Source organism: Mauremys mutica, chromosome 1 (assembly GCF_020497125.1).
Source record: "Mauremys mutica isolate MM-2020 ecotype Southern chromosome 1, ASM2049712v1, whole genome shotgun sequence".
Taxonomy (NCBI): Eukaryota; Metazoa; Chordata; order Testudines; family Geoemydidae; genus Mauremys; species Mauremys mutica.
In genome coordinates, this window is record NC_059072.1 from 324347355 (window position 1) to 324364857 (window position 17503).

General features: G+C 44.2%; 1 protein-coding gene across 2 annotated transcripts in view; it reads left to right on the top strand.

Annotated features, from left to right (window-relative positions):
• Window positions 1-17503, top strand: part of XPO4 (exportin 4) — a 152024-nt gene that overhangs the window by 111236 nt on the left and 23285 nt on the right. For both annotated transcript variants that reach the window (XM_045017736.1, XM_045017725.1), the window contains exons 14-16: window positions 1208-1367; window positions 12040-12209; window positions 16351-16525. In XM_045017736.1, coding sequence (XP_044873671.1) covers window positions 1208-1367; window positions 12040-12209; window positions 16351-16525 — 505 coding nt within the window. The remainder of the gene's footprint in view (window positions 1-1207; window positions 1368-12039; window positions 12210-16350; window positions 16526-17503) is intronic.

Sequence of the window (17503 nt, forward strand, 5' to 3'; positions counted from 1 at the left end):
AGTAAGACCCATAAACAAAAAAATGAGGGAGTGCAGGCTCAGATGGTTTGGTCATGTAAAGTACAGTCCTGACAGGTATGAGGATAAGAGAATCCCAAAATATCAAGACTGAAGGAAAAAGACAGAGGCCGGACTAAGAAGAAGTAGTGGAATGTCATAAAGGAAGACATGTTAACGTGTTGTGGTAGAGGATATGACATTGAATAGAGCACTTTGGAGGGAGAGAACTCAGCACTGACCCTGCTTGATGGGATTAATGCAGAAAGAAGGAAGAAGAAAGAAAAATGATGGCTCAGAGCAGTCTCAGAGTTTGAGGGTTCAAATTAAGGGGATCATGTGGCACACTAATGGATGTGGAAGTTACTTCACCCAGGGTTAAAATTACTTTTCTGTGCCTGCCTCATGCCAGTCTTAATCTACTGTAGGAGGCTAGAGATGGCTTTTCATTCCCATTAATTTGGTCCCTGGATTGACAGGTCTAGAAACGTTATACTCTGAAAGGTAAAGGAGCACCTTTATCTTGCTCCTTGATGACCCCTCCCTCTAGCTGGCAAAAAAAAGAAGCAATACTGTCCAGTTGTGTGTGTGTCCAGTGGAGTAGGGAATAAAATCTGTTCTGTTCTAAATGAAGAGAGTCGCTAGGGTCTATCAGGGATATGGTTGAGGGGGAGGAAGTATATACACTGTATAGTAACAAAAATAGTGAGATAATTTACAGTTTCACTATTTGATTTAGTTTGCTCATGCTCCAAAAGGCACTCCGGAGACTGTCCAAAGTTTATAGGTAATAATGCAAGGGAGAGGGGAAATACCGATGTCTCAATAAAAGCTTTTCAAGTCCTCTAGGCAGTGTTCCAATTGGAATATTTCCCATTTCTCCTGATGTCAGAGCACTGGAGAGAATTCTTCCTGCTGCAGTGATTTCAGAGTCCAATTTCAAATGCATTCTCTTGGACTTGACTAGGATATTCTAGCATCTCTGTCCCATCCCACCATCCATGTGTAAAGAGAGAATATCCTGAAGGTGCTTACACTCCATCAGTAGAGAGAGGAAATACTCGGTGATGTTTTGCTTCTTCCACCCCATTCCATGAAGAATGGAAATCTTTGGTGCGGCCATACCACCCTGCTTGGGTAATAAACCCCAAAAGATAAAAATCCACCAAAACCCAAAGTCAAGTATCTTAATTATACTTCATATCTGCAGGTTATTATCTGCTATTCTAAGAGTTTCAGAAGTAGAATCTCGAGCAATAAGGGCGGATCTAACACACCTTCTGAGTCCACAAATGGGAAAAGATATTGTATGGTTTCTTAAGCGTTGGGCAAAGACCTATCTCCTAGTGGATGAAAAACTATATGACCAGGTAAGACTTTAACTGCAATTTTGATTGCATTAATGGACTGTGGAGTATATAACACTAACACTACTTAATGAAAGTGGATGTTAGAGGTTTTTAAACCTCCAGTTGCCAACATTTATAACATTAGCTGTGGTTTGTTTTAGAATTTAGTGTGTATAGACATAGCCTGAAAAATGAGTGTTTTCTATTTACTTTTTTTTTCTAAGCGGAAATAGCTACACTCATAACTTACAAATAACTGTTGTGATTTTTTTAAATGCCATTTTGTAGGCTTTGATATAGTAGCCCACGAAAGCTTATGCTCAAATAAATTTGTTAGTCTCTAAGGTGCCACAAGTACTCCTGTTCTTTTTTTCTGATTCCTTCATGCTGTCACTTGGTGGAATATCTTCTCCGAATAAGCTAGCTGAGCCACTACCATCTTCAAATCTCTCCTTGAGATTAATCTCCACTGTAATAGTTACAGTACATGGCCTAATGATAATGGCTAGTCTGGTGGCCTGGTAGAGATTCATTAATATTTCTTCTTCAAAGTTGGATTTTTTTAAAAAGCAGGGATGGGCAGGGACCCCCAGAACCTAAGAAGAGTCCAAATGGTGTGAACTTGTGTTCCTGTTAGTCATTTTTTCACCCTCCCCACTCCATTATGTTCCATGCCCATGTTCACATTGTCAGTATTTCAGAATGCAGTGTAGTTGTAGCTGTGTTGGTTCCAGGATATTAGAGAGACAAAGTGGTGAGGTAATATCTTTTATTGGGCCAACTTCTGTTGGTGAGAAAGACAAGCTTTTGAGCTTACATGGAGCTCTTTTTCAGGTCTCTCTTACCAGCAGAAGTTGGTTCAATAAAAGATATTACCTCACCCACTATTTCATTGGCAGTCCTTGTGGCATGGACAGTCTTATATGTTGTTTGAACAGGACAAACACAATGGAGCTCTGATGCTGATTGGAGCCTGTCAACACATTTGAACTACAGATCAATAGTAGAAGACTTGCTGGCCTGCACTGTCTAAGGAGGACATAGTGACTGCATTTTTATAGCTTCTATTGCTGAAATAATCAGGGATATTAAAATTCTCAGAGGATCATCCTTAATGAAATTTGGGATACTGAAGGCTCCTTCTTAGTCTCTGTTGTATTTTTTAGTTATTTTTGTAAAGAAAGACTGATTCTTATCTGATTGATGAAGTGCACATAAGCTGGAAGGTTTTCGGAGCAATGTCCATTGACCTGCACGTGCGCAGTGCGCTTCCTTATGCTCCCAGCACAGGTTATGATAGGCCCTGTTGGTTCACACCTCTTCAGTTCCCTCTTACTGCTGCATGGCTGGAGTCAGAATTCCTGGTCCTCTGCGATCTTCGTCTTTACACTAAGATAGCCTTTGCTCTTCCTGTATATAGTATTTCTTTGTTGTTTTTGTAGTGTAGATAGTTTTCCATAGTTGTGATAGTTCATTAGTGATAGTTTCCCCGGTTGGGGTCATACAGGGTCCCCTCTGGGGACTATGCCCCACAATCTGCAGTTTAAGAACTATGTTTCCTGCCCTTGCTTGTTCTCTGTGAATGATGACCACCAGTGCTCTTTTCTGCTTCGGGGAAGCCTGTATCGCTGTGCCATCAATAAGGCTTTCCTGCCATGGACTCAACAGGCGAGACAACTTTGCCTGAGAAAGCACCTCATGGAGGAGGCCATGAGGCTGCACGCCCACTCAGATCTGGGATCATCGGAACCAGCGGAGAGTACCCATGCCAGCACTTCCCTTGCCTCGGACCTGACAGTTCCAGGCATGAGAGTAGGAAGCACTCTCCTAGGCATAGAAGCAAGTCCCTGTCGAGGGCTGCTTCTAAGCACAGCCTTTCTTCCCCAAGTTGAGTGAGATACTGCATGGATTCCTGGCTGTCTGGAGCCCCATCTCTCCACGGAAGAGCTGGAGATGCCCGACCCACCTTCATCGCTGCTCTCTGGCCCATCACTCCTCCATGCGGTCCCCACTGTGGTGGATGAGCCAGTCTTGCTCCTGCTGGAGAGAGCCATGCCTGTGCTGCACCGTGCTCTGGCCACACAGTCTGCTCCCCTGTTTCCAGAGGCATCTTCAGATTCTAAGGGCTTTTCTGAACCAGAGCCAATCTTTTCTCTGATATCTAGGCGCAGGTCTGACTCTCGCTACCGCCTGCCCACCTTAACCTCCTGCTTATGACCTGGCCTTGGTGATGTGGCACTGATACCCCTCAGGCCTGCTGCACACCCAGCTCTCTACTCTTTGGTCCTATTGGCTACCCTGGGACCCATACTGCCCTCAGTACCCTCTCTCCCAGGCCTCGTACCAATCTGCCCTGGCTCCTTTGCTGGTACCGTCGGGCTCCGAGGCAGAGGTTGAACCAGTATTGCTGGTCCCTACAGCTGCTTCCTCCTCTCCAGAGGAAGCTGTATGCACCCTACCTGTTATACTACCTGTGGCACCAGGAACCCCCACGCCAGCACCATCTCTGCTGCAACCGCTTCCGCAGTTTTCACCCCAAAACAACCCAGAGTATAGTTTTGACATGTCAGTCAAGAGCTGCAAACTCTCCCCATTGCCATCTGTGGCCCCACACGTCATTTTTGGGGGCTGCCTTGCCCTATTCGCCCACCATTGGGGCAAGATCACCATGGACCATTGGGTACTGGAGATTATCCACTAAGAATACACTATAGAATTTTTCATTCCCCCTGCAGAGTCCCCCACCCATCAATGCCTTCTACAGCAGAGGCTTATACTCCCCATACATCCTTATTCCCAAAAGGACGGAGAGCTCCACCCCATTCTTGACCTTCACCTACTAAATACCTTTATCCAAAAATCGAAGTTCCATATGGCGACGCTGGCTTCTATTATCTCCTCCCCCCAACCCCCTCCGGGCCTGGTTTGCAGCCCTTGACATGAATGATGCATACTTCCACATCGACGTCCACCTGGGCCACTGGATATTCCTTTATTTCTAGATGGGACACCACCACTATCAATTCTGAGTCCTCCCCTTTGGCATCATGAGAGCTCCGTGAGTCTTCACAAAGGTCTTCATGGTTGTGGTGGCTCACATGTGCTGCCTTGACTACTTGGTGTGCCCCTACTTTGATGACTGGCTCCTTGTTGTGCTCTCCTGACAAGAGCTTAGCTCTGCTATCTCTACTCTTTGCGCTCTCCTGGCCTCTCTAGGCATCTGCATCAATGAGGAGTCAGTGCTCTTCCCTATGCAGATGATCAACTTTATTGGCATGCAGCTCGACTCAATTGTGGTTTGTGCCTTCCTTCCACCAGACCTCTTAAATGCTGATGGCCCTAGTGACGACCCTCCGCTGCACCTCTTGCATCATAATATGCCATTGCCTCTCCATCCTCGGCCATGTGGCGGCCTGCACTTATGTGACACCAAATGCAGATCTACACATGTGTTGCCTACAACTCTTGCTCCTTTCCATATACAGACCTCACGGAGATCATGTGATGGCCTCGGACAGTTCTGGCCTTCCTCACCTAGTGGACCGACCTGTCCAATGTCGTAGTCAGTAGCCCCTTCACCACCCCGACCCTACAGGCCACCATTGCAATAGATGCCTCCCTTGCAGGCTGCGGGGAGCACCTCCTCCAACACACAGCCCAGGGTATTTGGACACTGCAAGAGGCCAGGCTCTACATCAATGTTCTGGAGCTCTGAGCAGCTTGCCTAGCCTTCCAGGCATTTCTTTCTCTGATCCAGTCACAGCATATGCAGCTCCTCTCAGACAATATAGCATCTAGTCACCTACATCAACAAACAAGGGGGTGCCTGGTCTCCATCCCTCTGTGCAGAGTCAATACACCTGTGGAACTAGTGCATCAACCATCATACCATGCTCCAGGCTATGTATCTGCCGGGCACCCAAAATTCCATGGGAGCTGCCTATTCTGAAACTGGGGCACCTCTCGCTGGGATTTTTTTCACCACTCGCAAGTATTGCAAGTTGTCTGTCTATTGCTTCAGGGGAGACCTGGGCTAGGACTCCCAAAGTGACGCACTTCTCCTGTCCTGGACTGGAGACCTCTGCTATGCATTTCCCCCTATTCCCCTCCTACTATAAGTCCTCTGCAAGAGTCAGTGAGACCATGCTACTGTCATATGCATAGCCCCATATTGGCCACGCCAGGTTAGGTTCCCAGACTGCCTCAGATTTTCCATCTGAGCACCTCCCAGCCTCCAAACTCTCGTAGACCTCCTCATCCAACATCAGGGGCGAGTCCGGCATCCCAACCTGAACCCACTTCACCTTATGGCCTAGTTTTTGGATGGAGCTTGAGGCTAGACAAAGCATGCTCTACCCCAGTATGCCACATCCTTACTCCAAGCAGGCAGGCATCCACCATGGCACGCTACCAGACTCAATACAAATGTTTCACCGCTTGGTGTTACTGCCATCACCACCATCTTGGTGAGATTTCCATTCCCATCATCCTCAATTACCTCCTCAAGATCAAGATGCTGAGCCTCACCAGGAGCTCCCTCCGGGTCCATCTGGCAGCTCTTAGTGCCTTCCTTCCTCCAGTGGATGGCGCCTCAGTATTTATCCACCCTACTACCATCCGTTTGGTCCTTGGGATCTTAATCTAGTCCTATCTGTTCTCACAAATCCCTCTTTCAAACTGCTGGCAACATGTTCCCTCTCTCATCTCTCTATGAAGGAGGTAATCTTGATTACCATTACCTTCACTTGACGAGTCAGTATACTCGCAACCATGATGGTGTGCGCGCACACACACACACACACTGTGTTTCAGGGCACATCTACACTACAGTGCTGCATCGGCACAGCTGCAGTGTGTCTGGTGAAGGTGCACTATACTGACAGGAAAGTGCTGTCCCATTGGTATAAGTACTCCACCTCAGTGAGAAGTGTAAGCTGCGTCAGCAGGAGAGCATCTCCCGCTGACATAGCACTGGTGTGGACAGTGCAAAACTTGCATTGCTTGGGGAAGAGGGCTTTTTCCCACCCCTAAGTGATGCAAGTTAGATGACTTAACCAGTAATATAGAACTGCCCTCAGAAGGACACAGTCTCCATGCGACTGCACCCTAACTTCCTCCTGAAGATGGTGTTGGAGTTCCACTTCAATCAGTCTATTCACCTCCCTGTCTTCTGTCCAAAGCCATATGCCTCCAATGCAGATGCTACGCTTCACTCCCTCACTATCCGCCGTACCTTAGCCTTATATCTCCAGAGGACCCGTGCCTTTCGGGCATCACCGAAGCTGTTTGTACCAATTGTGGACCAGTCCAAGGGCCAAGCTATCTCCTCCCAATGAATCTTGAAATGGGTCTCTGGGTGCATCCAGACGTGCTACACACACTCCAACGTATAGTCACTGGATACAATTACAGCACACTCTATGCAAGCACAGGTTACCACTTTGGCATATCTAGCAGCCGTTTCTTGGCAGGACATCTGTCAAGCAGTGACATGGTGATTCATTCACATTTTTACTTCCTGCTATGCCAGTTGTCCCCAAACTGTGGGGCTTGCCCCCCAGGGTGCTCAAAGGAACATTGACAGCAGGGCTCGGGCCAGCCCCCATGGGGGGTGGGGAGGGAGCACCGCCCCATCCTGTTCCAGTCCCAGCCGCAGCCCTGCACCCCATCTCACCCCCAGCCTCAGTCCGGGGCTCTGCTCCCGACCCCAGCCTTGGCCTCCTTACTCCTTTCTGCGTCCCATGGCCCCACTCCCAGCCCTGCCTCCCATGGTGGAGGGCATATACAGGGGTAAGGAGGGGCGCAACCCTGAAAAGTTTGGGGACCACTGCGTTAGGACATCGCTGAAGGAGAGGCTGCGAACATGCTGTTCTACAGACTGCATTTCCATCTCCATGCTGATTACTACTTGCTACTCACCCACAATTGGAATACATATAGGGACCATCACTGGAGGTTCTTTAGGATATGTGGTCCCTATTCCAATACCTGCTCTCCATCCCCTTTGCTGCGGGCTGGCATACTCGGTGGTAAGAGGGTTATTGAAGAGGCGTTGCAGGGAGAACAAGGAGACACGATGCACATGTGGATCAATGGACACTGCTATGAAAACCTTCTAGCTCCAGAACATGGCATGCATGTGCACCCATGATTGGAATACAGATAGGGACCACACATCTGGGAGAACCTGTAGTTATAGGTAAGTAACCTCCTCTTCTTATTGGTTGGGAACCATTAGAACGTGTTGATTTGCAACTAAACATAGCCTTTACTAAAAAAAATAAAAAAAATAAAAAAATTTGTGAACCAGGAGGATATAATATATCTATACCCATTTATTTAAGCAATTGTATAGCTTACCTTACATTTATTCAGAATCTTAATTTTTACATTGTTTTTTATTATAAGAATGGTGAATGATGTGTTTCTTTTTGACTAGATGGTTAATTTGTTTCTTGTGATTTCTGTCAAGCTGTACTTGGATGAAGAACAAAACCAGCATTTTAATTTTTTAAAATTAAATAAAATAACCTTAAATATGCTAAGTACATAATTCAAAGTTATCAGTTTTGAATTTAAAACTGCTTTATTAAACAAAGGAAGTATTATCTGTAGTTTAGTTAATTGAATTGACTGCTTCTGGTCACCACATCCTTTGAGATTTTAGTAATTGTAGATCTCATCCTCTCACACCTAGTTTTTATTCATAGGTTAGAAGTAGAAAACAAGCGTTCCTGTTTTTTCAGTTAGTTTCTTAACTTTCTGAACAAGTCATTGAACTGAACTAGTTGAATAAACTGAAATGAAGAAAGTATTCTCTCTGTACCCACAGACGAGCTGGTTTAGCACTTCATCAGACTCTGATTCCAGGTGCTTAGCCAGTAACTTCCATCAGTTCAGTGGTTTCACTTTCTTTAAAACTTGGCAGCAAACATGTATTGCTTAATATTATTTTTGTGTACAAGTTTAGCCCTTAATATAGTGTGTCAAATTCAAATTTAATTTGAATAAATCTATACTTAATTTAAATTACAAATACTGATTTTCTTATTTTTTAAAAAAACTATTTGTATCCATCTTAATTTGTGTGTAATATTGGTCTCTGAAGGTGATGAGACAAATTCTTTTACTGAAAACTAGTGCTGAAACTTGAAAATAGATGGGAATTTGAAATTGAACATGCTCACAAGACCGAGGGGTCCAGAGCCCCCTTGCAAAATTATTAAATTCCTGAGATTCAATTTTCAGAAACGTTATTCTTGCAGAGAACAGGAGATTTGAATACTTGGAATTTCAAGGGTGTCAGACATTATTGCACCAGAACTTGAATATGGAATCAGAATCGTAGGACTGGAAGGGACCTCAAGTGGTCTCATAGTCCAGTCCCCTGCACTCATGGCAGAATTAAGTATTATCTATTCTAGACTATCCCTGACAGGTGTTTGTCTAACCTGCTCTTAAAAATCTACAGCCATGGAGATTCCACAATCTCTGTGGGCAATTTATTCCAGACCCAGTGCTTAACCACTCTGACAGGAAGTTTTTCCTAATGTCCAGCCTAAACTGCTCTTGCTGCAATTTAAGCCCATTGCTTGTTGTCCTATCATCAGAGGTGAAGGAGAATAATTTTTCTCCTTCCTTCTTGTAACAACCTTTTATGTACTTGAATCCTCTTCTCTATGCACCTTCCCTCCCCCGCCCCAATAAAAAGAAGCAAATGGAACAAATTCAGGGAGCAATTGCAGCTGCACTGCTGTAGCAAGTCTGGTGAAGACATGCTATGCTGACAGAAGAGTGCTCTCCTTTTGGCATAATTACTCCACCTCCGCAAAAGAGAGGTGGAAGCCATGTCAGTGGGAGAGCATCTCCCACCGACACAGTGCCAATATGGATAGCGCTTGGGTTGACGTAACTTACGTCATTCAGGGGTGTGTGTCTTTGTAAGTTTCATCGACCTAAGAGGTAGAGTAGGCCAGCCCTCAGTATTAGTGTCTTCAGTTCTGAAGAACTGCAGGAATTCCTTCATGGCCACCTTGAACTGTGCATGGGAAATGTTAAAGACACAAGATAGGTGAGGTAATATCTTTTATTGGACCAACTTCTATTGGGGAGAGAGATAAGCTTTTGAGCTTATACAGAGTTCTTCTTCAGGTAAGAAGAGTGAGCTCAAAAGCTTGTCTCTCACCAAGAGAAGGTGGTCACAACCTTGTCTCTAAGGATATATCTACACGATGGGATTATTCCGATTTTACATAAACCGGTTTTTTAAAACAGATTGAATAAAGTTGAGTGCACGCGGCCACACTAAGCACATTAATTCGGCGGTGTGCGTCCATGTACCGAGGCTAGTGTCGATTTCCAGAGCGTTACATTGTGGGTAGCTATCCCATAGTTCCCGCGGTCTCCCCCGCCCATTGGAATTCTGGGTTGAGATCACAATGCATGATGGAGCAAAAACAGTGTCTGGGTAAATGTCATCACTCAATCCTTCCTCCGTGAAAGCAACGGCAGACAATCATTTCGCGCCCTTTTTCTCTGGATTGCCCTGGCAGACACCATAGCATGGTAACCATGGGTCCCGTTTAGCCTTTTTTCACTGTCACCGTATGTGTACTGGATGCTGCTGACAGACATGGTACTGCAGTGCTACACAGCAGCATTCATTTGCCTTTGCAAGGTAGCAGAGACAGTTACCAGCCCTATTGCACCGTCTGCTGCTTTGGAAATTGGCAATGATGGTTACCAGTCATATTGTACCGTCTACTGCTGTCATGGGTGCTCCTGGCTGGCCTCGCTGAGGTCAGCCGGGGGCGCATGGACAAAAATGGGAATGACTTCCCAGGTCATTCCTTTCTTTGTTTTGTCTAAAAATAGAGTCAATCCTGCCTAGAATATGGGGCAAGTCTACTAGAGAACCAGAGAGCACAGCCGCTCCAGGTCAGAGCCCCAGATATCCCGCAGAAATGATGAGGTGCATGCCGTTCTAGGGGATGCCCCTGCAACAACCCCACCCGTTGCTTCCCTCCTCCCAGACCCCTCCTGGGCTACTGTGGCAGTTATCCCCCCATTTGTGTGATGAAGTAATAAAGAATGCAGAAATAAGAAACACTGACTTTTTAGTGAGATAAAATGACGGGGAGGCAGCCTCCAGCTGCTATGATATTCCAGGCAGGACATCTCCATTACTCATTAAAGGGTGGGGGGGGGGAGAGGAGCACAGCCTCCTGCTGCTATGATAGTCCAGAATCTCCATTAGACATGAAGGGTGGGCGGGGAGAGGAGCTCAGCCTCCAGCTGCTATGAGGAGGACAGTTACCAGCCCTATTGCACCATCTGCCAGGACTGAATCTCCAGGACACAAAGCTTAAAGAAGGGAATGACCAGGAGTCATTCCCATTTTTGCCCAGGCGCCCCGGCCGACCTCACCGAGGCCGACCAGCCAGGAGCACTCACAGGATGATGACGAGGATGGCTATCAGTCATTTTGTACCGTACCGTCTGCCACTGAGGAGGGGAGGGGAGAGGATGCTGCTGTTTACCGCTGCAGCACCCCGTCTACCAGCAGCATCCAGTAGACATACGGTGACATTGAAAAGAGGCGAGAAACGATTTTTTCCCCTTTTCTTTGACGGGGGGGGAAGGGGGGGTAAATTGATGACATATTCCCTGAACCATTGGTGACAATGTTTTTGACCCTTCAGGCATTGGGAGCTCAGCCAAGAATGCAAATGCTTTTCAGAGACTGCAGGAACTGTGGGATAGCTCGAGTCCTCAGTCCCCCCTCCCTCCCTCCATGAGCGTCCATTTGATTCTTTGGCTTTCCGTTACAGTTGTCACACTGTGTTGAGTCCCTGCTGTGGCCTCTGTCTATCATAGCCTGGAGATTTTTTCAAATGCTTTGGCATTTCGTCTTCTGGAACGGAGCTCTGATAGAACAGATTTATCTCCCCATACAGCGATCAGATCCAGTATCTCCCGTACGGTCCATGCTGGAGCTCTTTTTGGATTTGGGACTGCATTGCCACCCATGCTGATCAGCGCTCCACGCTGGGCAAGCAGGAAATTAAATTCAAAAGTTTGCGGGGCTTTTCCTGTCTACTTGGCCAGTGCATCCGAGTTCAGATTGCTTTCCAGAGCGGTCACAATGGTGCACTGTGGGATACCGCCCGGAGGCCAATACCGTCGAATTGTGGCCACACTAACCCTAATCCAACATGGCAATACCGATTTCAGTGCTACTCCCCTCGTCGGGGAGGAGTACAGAAATCAGTTTTTAGAGCCCTTTATATCGATATAAAGGGCTTCGTTGTGTGGATGGGTGCAGGGTTAAATCGGTTTAACGCTGCTAAATTCGGTATAAACGCGTAGTGTAGACCAGGCCTAATTCATGGGACCAACACAGCTATAAGAACACTGCATACATGGGAAATCTTTCTTTTAAAAGGTGGCGTTGAAGGTTAGATGTAAGGATACTTAAAATAGGGTTTTATAACAAAATTGATATTGTTTCCAGTTTTTTGGCATAGAGTAAGAGGTAAGTTTGGTTTCTTAACTATTTTTTCTTATACTTTTTCCTTTTTGTGAACATAACTTTTGTATGTTAAGTAAGCAAGGACTGTGAAAGTCTGAAAATGAGTTGCTATTTTGACTTTTTATAAAATGCACTAATTTAATTGTTTTCTTTTTCTTATAGATAAGTCTACCATTTAATACAGCATTTGGTGCAGACACAGAGGGTTCCCAGTGGATTGTGGGTTACCTCTTAGAAAAAGTAATCAGTAACCTGGCAGTATGGAGTTCTGAGCAGGACCTTGCAAATGACACTGTACAGTTGCTAGTAACATTAGTGGAAAGGAGAGAGAGGTAAAGTGCAGGCTTATGCAAGTCATATTTTTCTTTTGCATCTTTTAAAATTATATTGGGCCAAAAATAAAGCGAATACAGTGTATATTACCTATTAGAATATTTGTACTGTTCTAAATTTTTTCCACAGCTAAGAGCACTTTCTGTTGAGAATTAAAGCATTCAAAATTGTTCAAACCCTAGCATAAAATGTAAGGTATTTTATTAAAAATATGTACATACTTGCAGACAAACTATTTAACTTGATGTTTTTCTCCTTTTATGAAATAATAACCATGTTTTGGGCTACATAGACTCAAGAGTGGGGGGAGGGATAGCTCAGTGGTTTGAGCATTGGCCTGTTAAACCCAGGGTTGTGAGTTCAGTCCTTGAGGGGGCCATTTAGGGAACTGAAGTGTAAAAAACAAACAAACAAAAACCTGGCAATTTGTCCTGCTTTGAGCAAGGGGTTGGACTAGATGATCTCCTGAGGTCCCTTCTAACCCTGATATTCTATGATTCTAACACCTGATTCTCCACTCTTACACCAGTTTTATGCTTCTGTAACTCCAGTGGAGTGTCACCAAACATAAAACTTGTATAACGGAGAGGAGCCCCTCAAGTTTATATTGTACTGAAACGTGCTCTCCTTCCCCTATGCCTCTCAACCACCAGATGGTTAGGAAGAATTAACTCTGCCTTTCCCCCCACCCTCCCAATCCCATAATGAAGATTTCTACATTGCTATTTACTTTTGAAGAATTAACTGTTTAGGGTTGAAAAATCAAATGCCAACATAGTTATGTTGTAAAAGAATATTAAAACGGTGTAATTTTCTACATCTAAAAGCATGTAGAATTTGGAGAAAGTGACACATTTCAAAGGTTTGCTTTTAGCTAGAAGCTGTAAAGCAGCAAATTCTTGAAAGTTGTATCCTTTTGTAGACTGACACAAAATAGTTTTTTGTGTGTAATACATATGTACTGTGTTAAAATAACATTATTATGGTTGCTCAGTGAAGCATGCACATTTAGAAATGCCAGAATTAAAGTTGCATGTGCAACTGTAAACCACCCCCTTTGTGTGTATGCATTATGGTACATTATTTAATTACGTGATTTTTTTTCACACGGAATCCTTGCCTCATTGAGTGCACAAAATGGACAGTGCTCACTTAACAAGCAACTATTCAGTATTTTGTTTTCTGCTTGATGTTCGGTGTGTGGCCATATGGCTTATTATTACACACTGTTCAAACTCTGCTCTGAAGACAGAATTATTAACTTCCTCATTGGCTTTTCTGTTGTGCTCATCATTATAGTATCTGAAGTGCATCACAAATACACCTCTACCCTGATATAACGCTGTCCTCAGGAGCCAAAAAATCTTATCGCATTATAGGTGAAACCGCATTATATCAAACTTGTTTTGATCCGCCAGAGTGCACAACCCGCCCCTCTGGAGCGCTGCTTTACCGCATTATATCCAAACTCATGTTATATCAGGCCGCGTTATATCAGGGTAGCAGTGTGTTAGTGAATTTATTTTCATAATACCTCTCTAAAATTAAGGGATATTATTCCCATTTTATAGATGGGGAACTGAGGCACAGGGAGAGTAAGGTCAAAAGTATATACTAAACTTTGGGTGCTAAATTTGAGGTGCCTCGGCCTTGATTTTTTTAGAATACTCAGCATTACATAGCGCTTCATAATTACGCTCAAAGCAGAGCTCCCATTGACTTCAGTTACAGTTGTGAGTGCTCAGCACTTCTGCAAATCAGACACCAGGGTTTCAAAGTCAGGCAAGAGAAACACACAAGTGAGTGATTGTAAAAGGCTTGGTTGAAGTGACTTGCCCAGTATTACACAGGAACTCTGGCAAAGGAAGGAGTAGAATCCAGTTCTTTAAACAGCAGCATTCATCTGCCTGAACCATGAGATCATCCTTTCTCAGCGTAGGAAAAGCATTCAAGTGCCAACGTCAGTTCTGAACTCCTTAGTATTATCTGGGAGCTGACACTGTTCAGTGCTCTCTATAGGGTTCCCATAACCCTGCCTCTCTCATTTCTGCTCCCAAGCCACAGTGGTGCTCCCTCAGAGGAAGCTTGATAATGGTGTGAGCTTTTTAGTTAAGGCTGGCAGGGGATTGAGTCCTGTCTGGGAGTCAGGTCTGGAATCCAGGATTAAAGCATGTGTTCTCAGCCTAGAGGGGAATTTTAAGGGGATCACAACCACCCTCCATTTCTTTGACTACATCGGGCGGTGTCCCTGGGTTCCAAAGTTTTGTTTTTTCTGTGTAAAATGGAATCACGGTATTGAAAGTTGCAAACCATTGGATTACGGCATAGGCACTACAGAGCCATGTTGGGGCCCTAACTCCTGGAATCACATGATGAGGTCAGAATCTCCACTTTGGTTTACCAAAACCAAATAAATAAATAAACAGAAGTTTATAGTCCCCCCATTTGTAAAGAAAATCTTGAAAACATTACCAGAGTGTAACTAACGCATTGCCTGACTGTATCTGCAGACAGCCACTCTCAAGGGCAGGAGGTTTTCTGGCCTCACTCCCACCACCAGATGGGACCAGTTCTGTGCTGTTGCAGCTCTGGGATGGCCACTCTGCTGCTCTAGGGGAGAGGGGCCCTGCCACTGGTCAAAGGAAAGGAAGGGTTTTCCCTGCTGTTCTCTGAGACCAGAGGAGTCTGTGAGAGGTGCTCCCTACAAAGAAAGGGATGGCCAGCCACTGGGTTTCATGCACTCTGGGTAGACTGGGATGAAAGAGAGCCCATGTTTTGCTGCTTGCAGCCTGTTGGGGGGTTGGGAGTTCCTACAGCCCCCCCCTTTCCTTCTCCTCCCCCTCCCTCATTTTTTGTGCGTTGAACAAAGACCATGAGAACGCAAGTTTAACATATGTGTGAGGTGAGAGAGAAGATAAAAGCAAAGGGAGGATGAATGATGGAGTGGAAAGGAGAATATAGTGAATGTGGGATCTGTAATGCATCAAGGAGGAAGGGGAGGGAATGAATAAATGAAGGGATAGATGAAATGACAGAGGCAAAGGAATAGGAGTGGGAGAAGCTGCATTGAGAGGTTTGAAACTTGAGTTTAGGCAGTCATTTGTTCCCTACACAGGGGCCAAAATAGATGGAACATAGTTACCTACACAGAGGGGCCGCTCTGCTTCTACCCCGTCATAAGTTGGCTGAGGTGGTAACAGTGAGTCCTGTTCTGAGGTGGATGCAGACAAACCCCTCCCTGGTTTTGGAGAGGGCCCAGCTCACCTGAAGGCAGGGAGTGGTGACCCAGAAATGAGGAAGGCCCAAGTTTATGCAAAGAGGAGCAGGGCAACCAGCCTGGCAAAATTCACTCTTTGCTTTTATGTTGGTAGCCCCTGCCACTGCTGGCCAAATCAGAGAACGCCACAGTGCAGGAGGGGCTCCATATGAGGGGGTGGCAAGGGCCCTGGTTTGTCCTAATCTGGTCTTGCTAGAAATGCCTCCTTGAACAAAGGCAATCTCTGCGTGATGGAGTCTAGTTGGGTTTAGACCCTTAAAGGGGCTGGCCTACTCTTGTGACCAGAAGAGACAAAAATTTGTTGCCCAGACATGAGCTGAGGAGCTCTGGAGATACACAAGAGGTGCCCTGTTTGTTGTTGTTTTGATGTGTACGGAGTGACAAGCTGCAAGAAGGAACAATGACTAAAGACTTTGCTGGTTTGTGTTCTTTTGGTTAAACAGAACTGAGTGATAACACAGATTTTCTTTTGCTTAATCTGAATCTCCTGTAAATTCTCTAAAACTAGAGTCTCTAGGCTCAGAGTTATAACAACAAAACTCAAAATAAACCGCTTGAGCTCAATACATGCAAGATGTCAAATAAAGGGTATTATGTGACTCTACAAAGTACTTTCCCATTTTTTTCACTCATAAATTAAATGAATTATAAATTCAATTTTACAAAAATCTAGAAATGAAGCATAAATAAGATGAATGTCACAAAGAATAGAGACTAGGTTTAAATCCTAGGTTAAATGAATACTTTAAAACTAACAATTTCTAGTAAGAATACTTGGTAAAAGCAGTCAGATTGTATGTGTTTCTAAAGGATTTTCTATGAGTAAGCAATTTTTTTACTTTTATTTTTATTTTATTTTTTAGGGCAAATTTAGTAATTCAGTGTGAGAATTGGTGGAATTTAGCTAAGCAGTTTGCGAGGCGAAGCCCACCTCTTCACTTTTTGTCCAGTTCTGTTCAGAGAACACTAATGAAAGCTCTAGTTTTAGGAGGTTTTGCTCATATGGACACAGATACAAAACAGCAATACTGGACAGAGGTAAGAAATTTTTAAATTTGTCACCCTCATTTCAGCAAGCAATGAAACTGAATTCAACACTATTGTTGCACACGGAAAGTCTTTAAAGGCTTTTTTAATATTAGAATTTCATTGTGATTCTTATTTTACCTAGACTTTATAAGGCACCAATTACAGGGCACGTAAGATACCAGTTATTTAAACGTGACCAATTAATATTACATTGAGGGTCATTTTATAATCGTATTTCACAAATGTTGTTTTTAAAAAGTTCTGAAATGGTCAGATTAAAATAACTGATTATCAAAAAAGGAAAGAGCGTTCCTTAAAACTGAAGTCTTGGAAGTCTCACTTCTTTCCCTGGTAACCTTTTAGTTTATATGATTCTCGTAAGATTCCATGTATTTTGTCAGGCTTAACAAAGTGCAACAATACAGTAGAACCTCAGAGTTACGAACACCTCGGGAATGGAGGTTGTTTATAACTCTGAAATGTTTGTAACTCTGAACAAAGCATTATGGTTCTTTCAAAAGTTTACAACTGAGTATTTGACTTAATACAGCTTTGAAACTTTACTATGCAGAAGAAAAATGCGGCTTTCCCTTTATTTTTTTAGTAGTTTACATTTAACACAGTACTGTACTGTGTGTGTGTGCTGCTGCTGCTGCCTGGTTTTGTACTTCTGGTTCCAAATGAGGTGTGTGGTTGACTGGTCAGTTCGTAACTCTAGTGTTCGTAACTCTGAGGTTCTACTGTAAAATAATAAAATGAATATGGAGAGAAAATAATGAAGCATCTTGGCTCGAGAGCGTAACTGAAACATGAGCAATAAACACCATAGGTTTATAAAGAATAAATCTTGTGAAAAACTTGCTTGCTTGCTTGATAAATTACAAAATTAATAACTGAAAGGGAACATGATAGAGGAACTGGTAATATATTGGGGTTTTGTAAAGCTATGACTGTCTTGAAAAACTAAACTCTCAAAAATTAGATCAA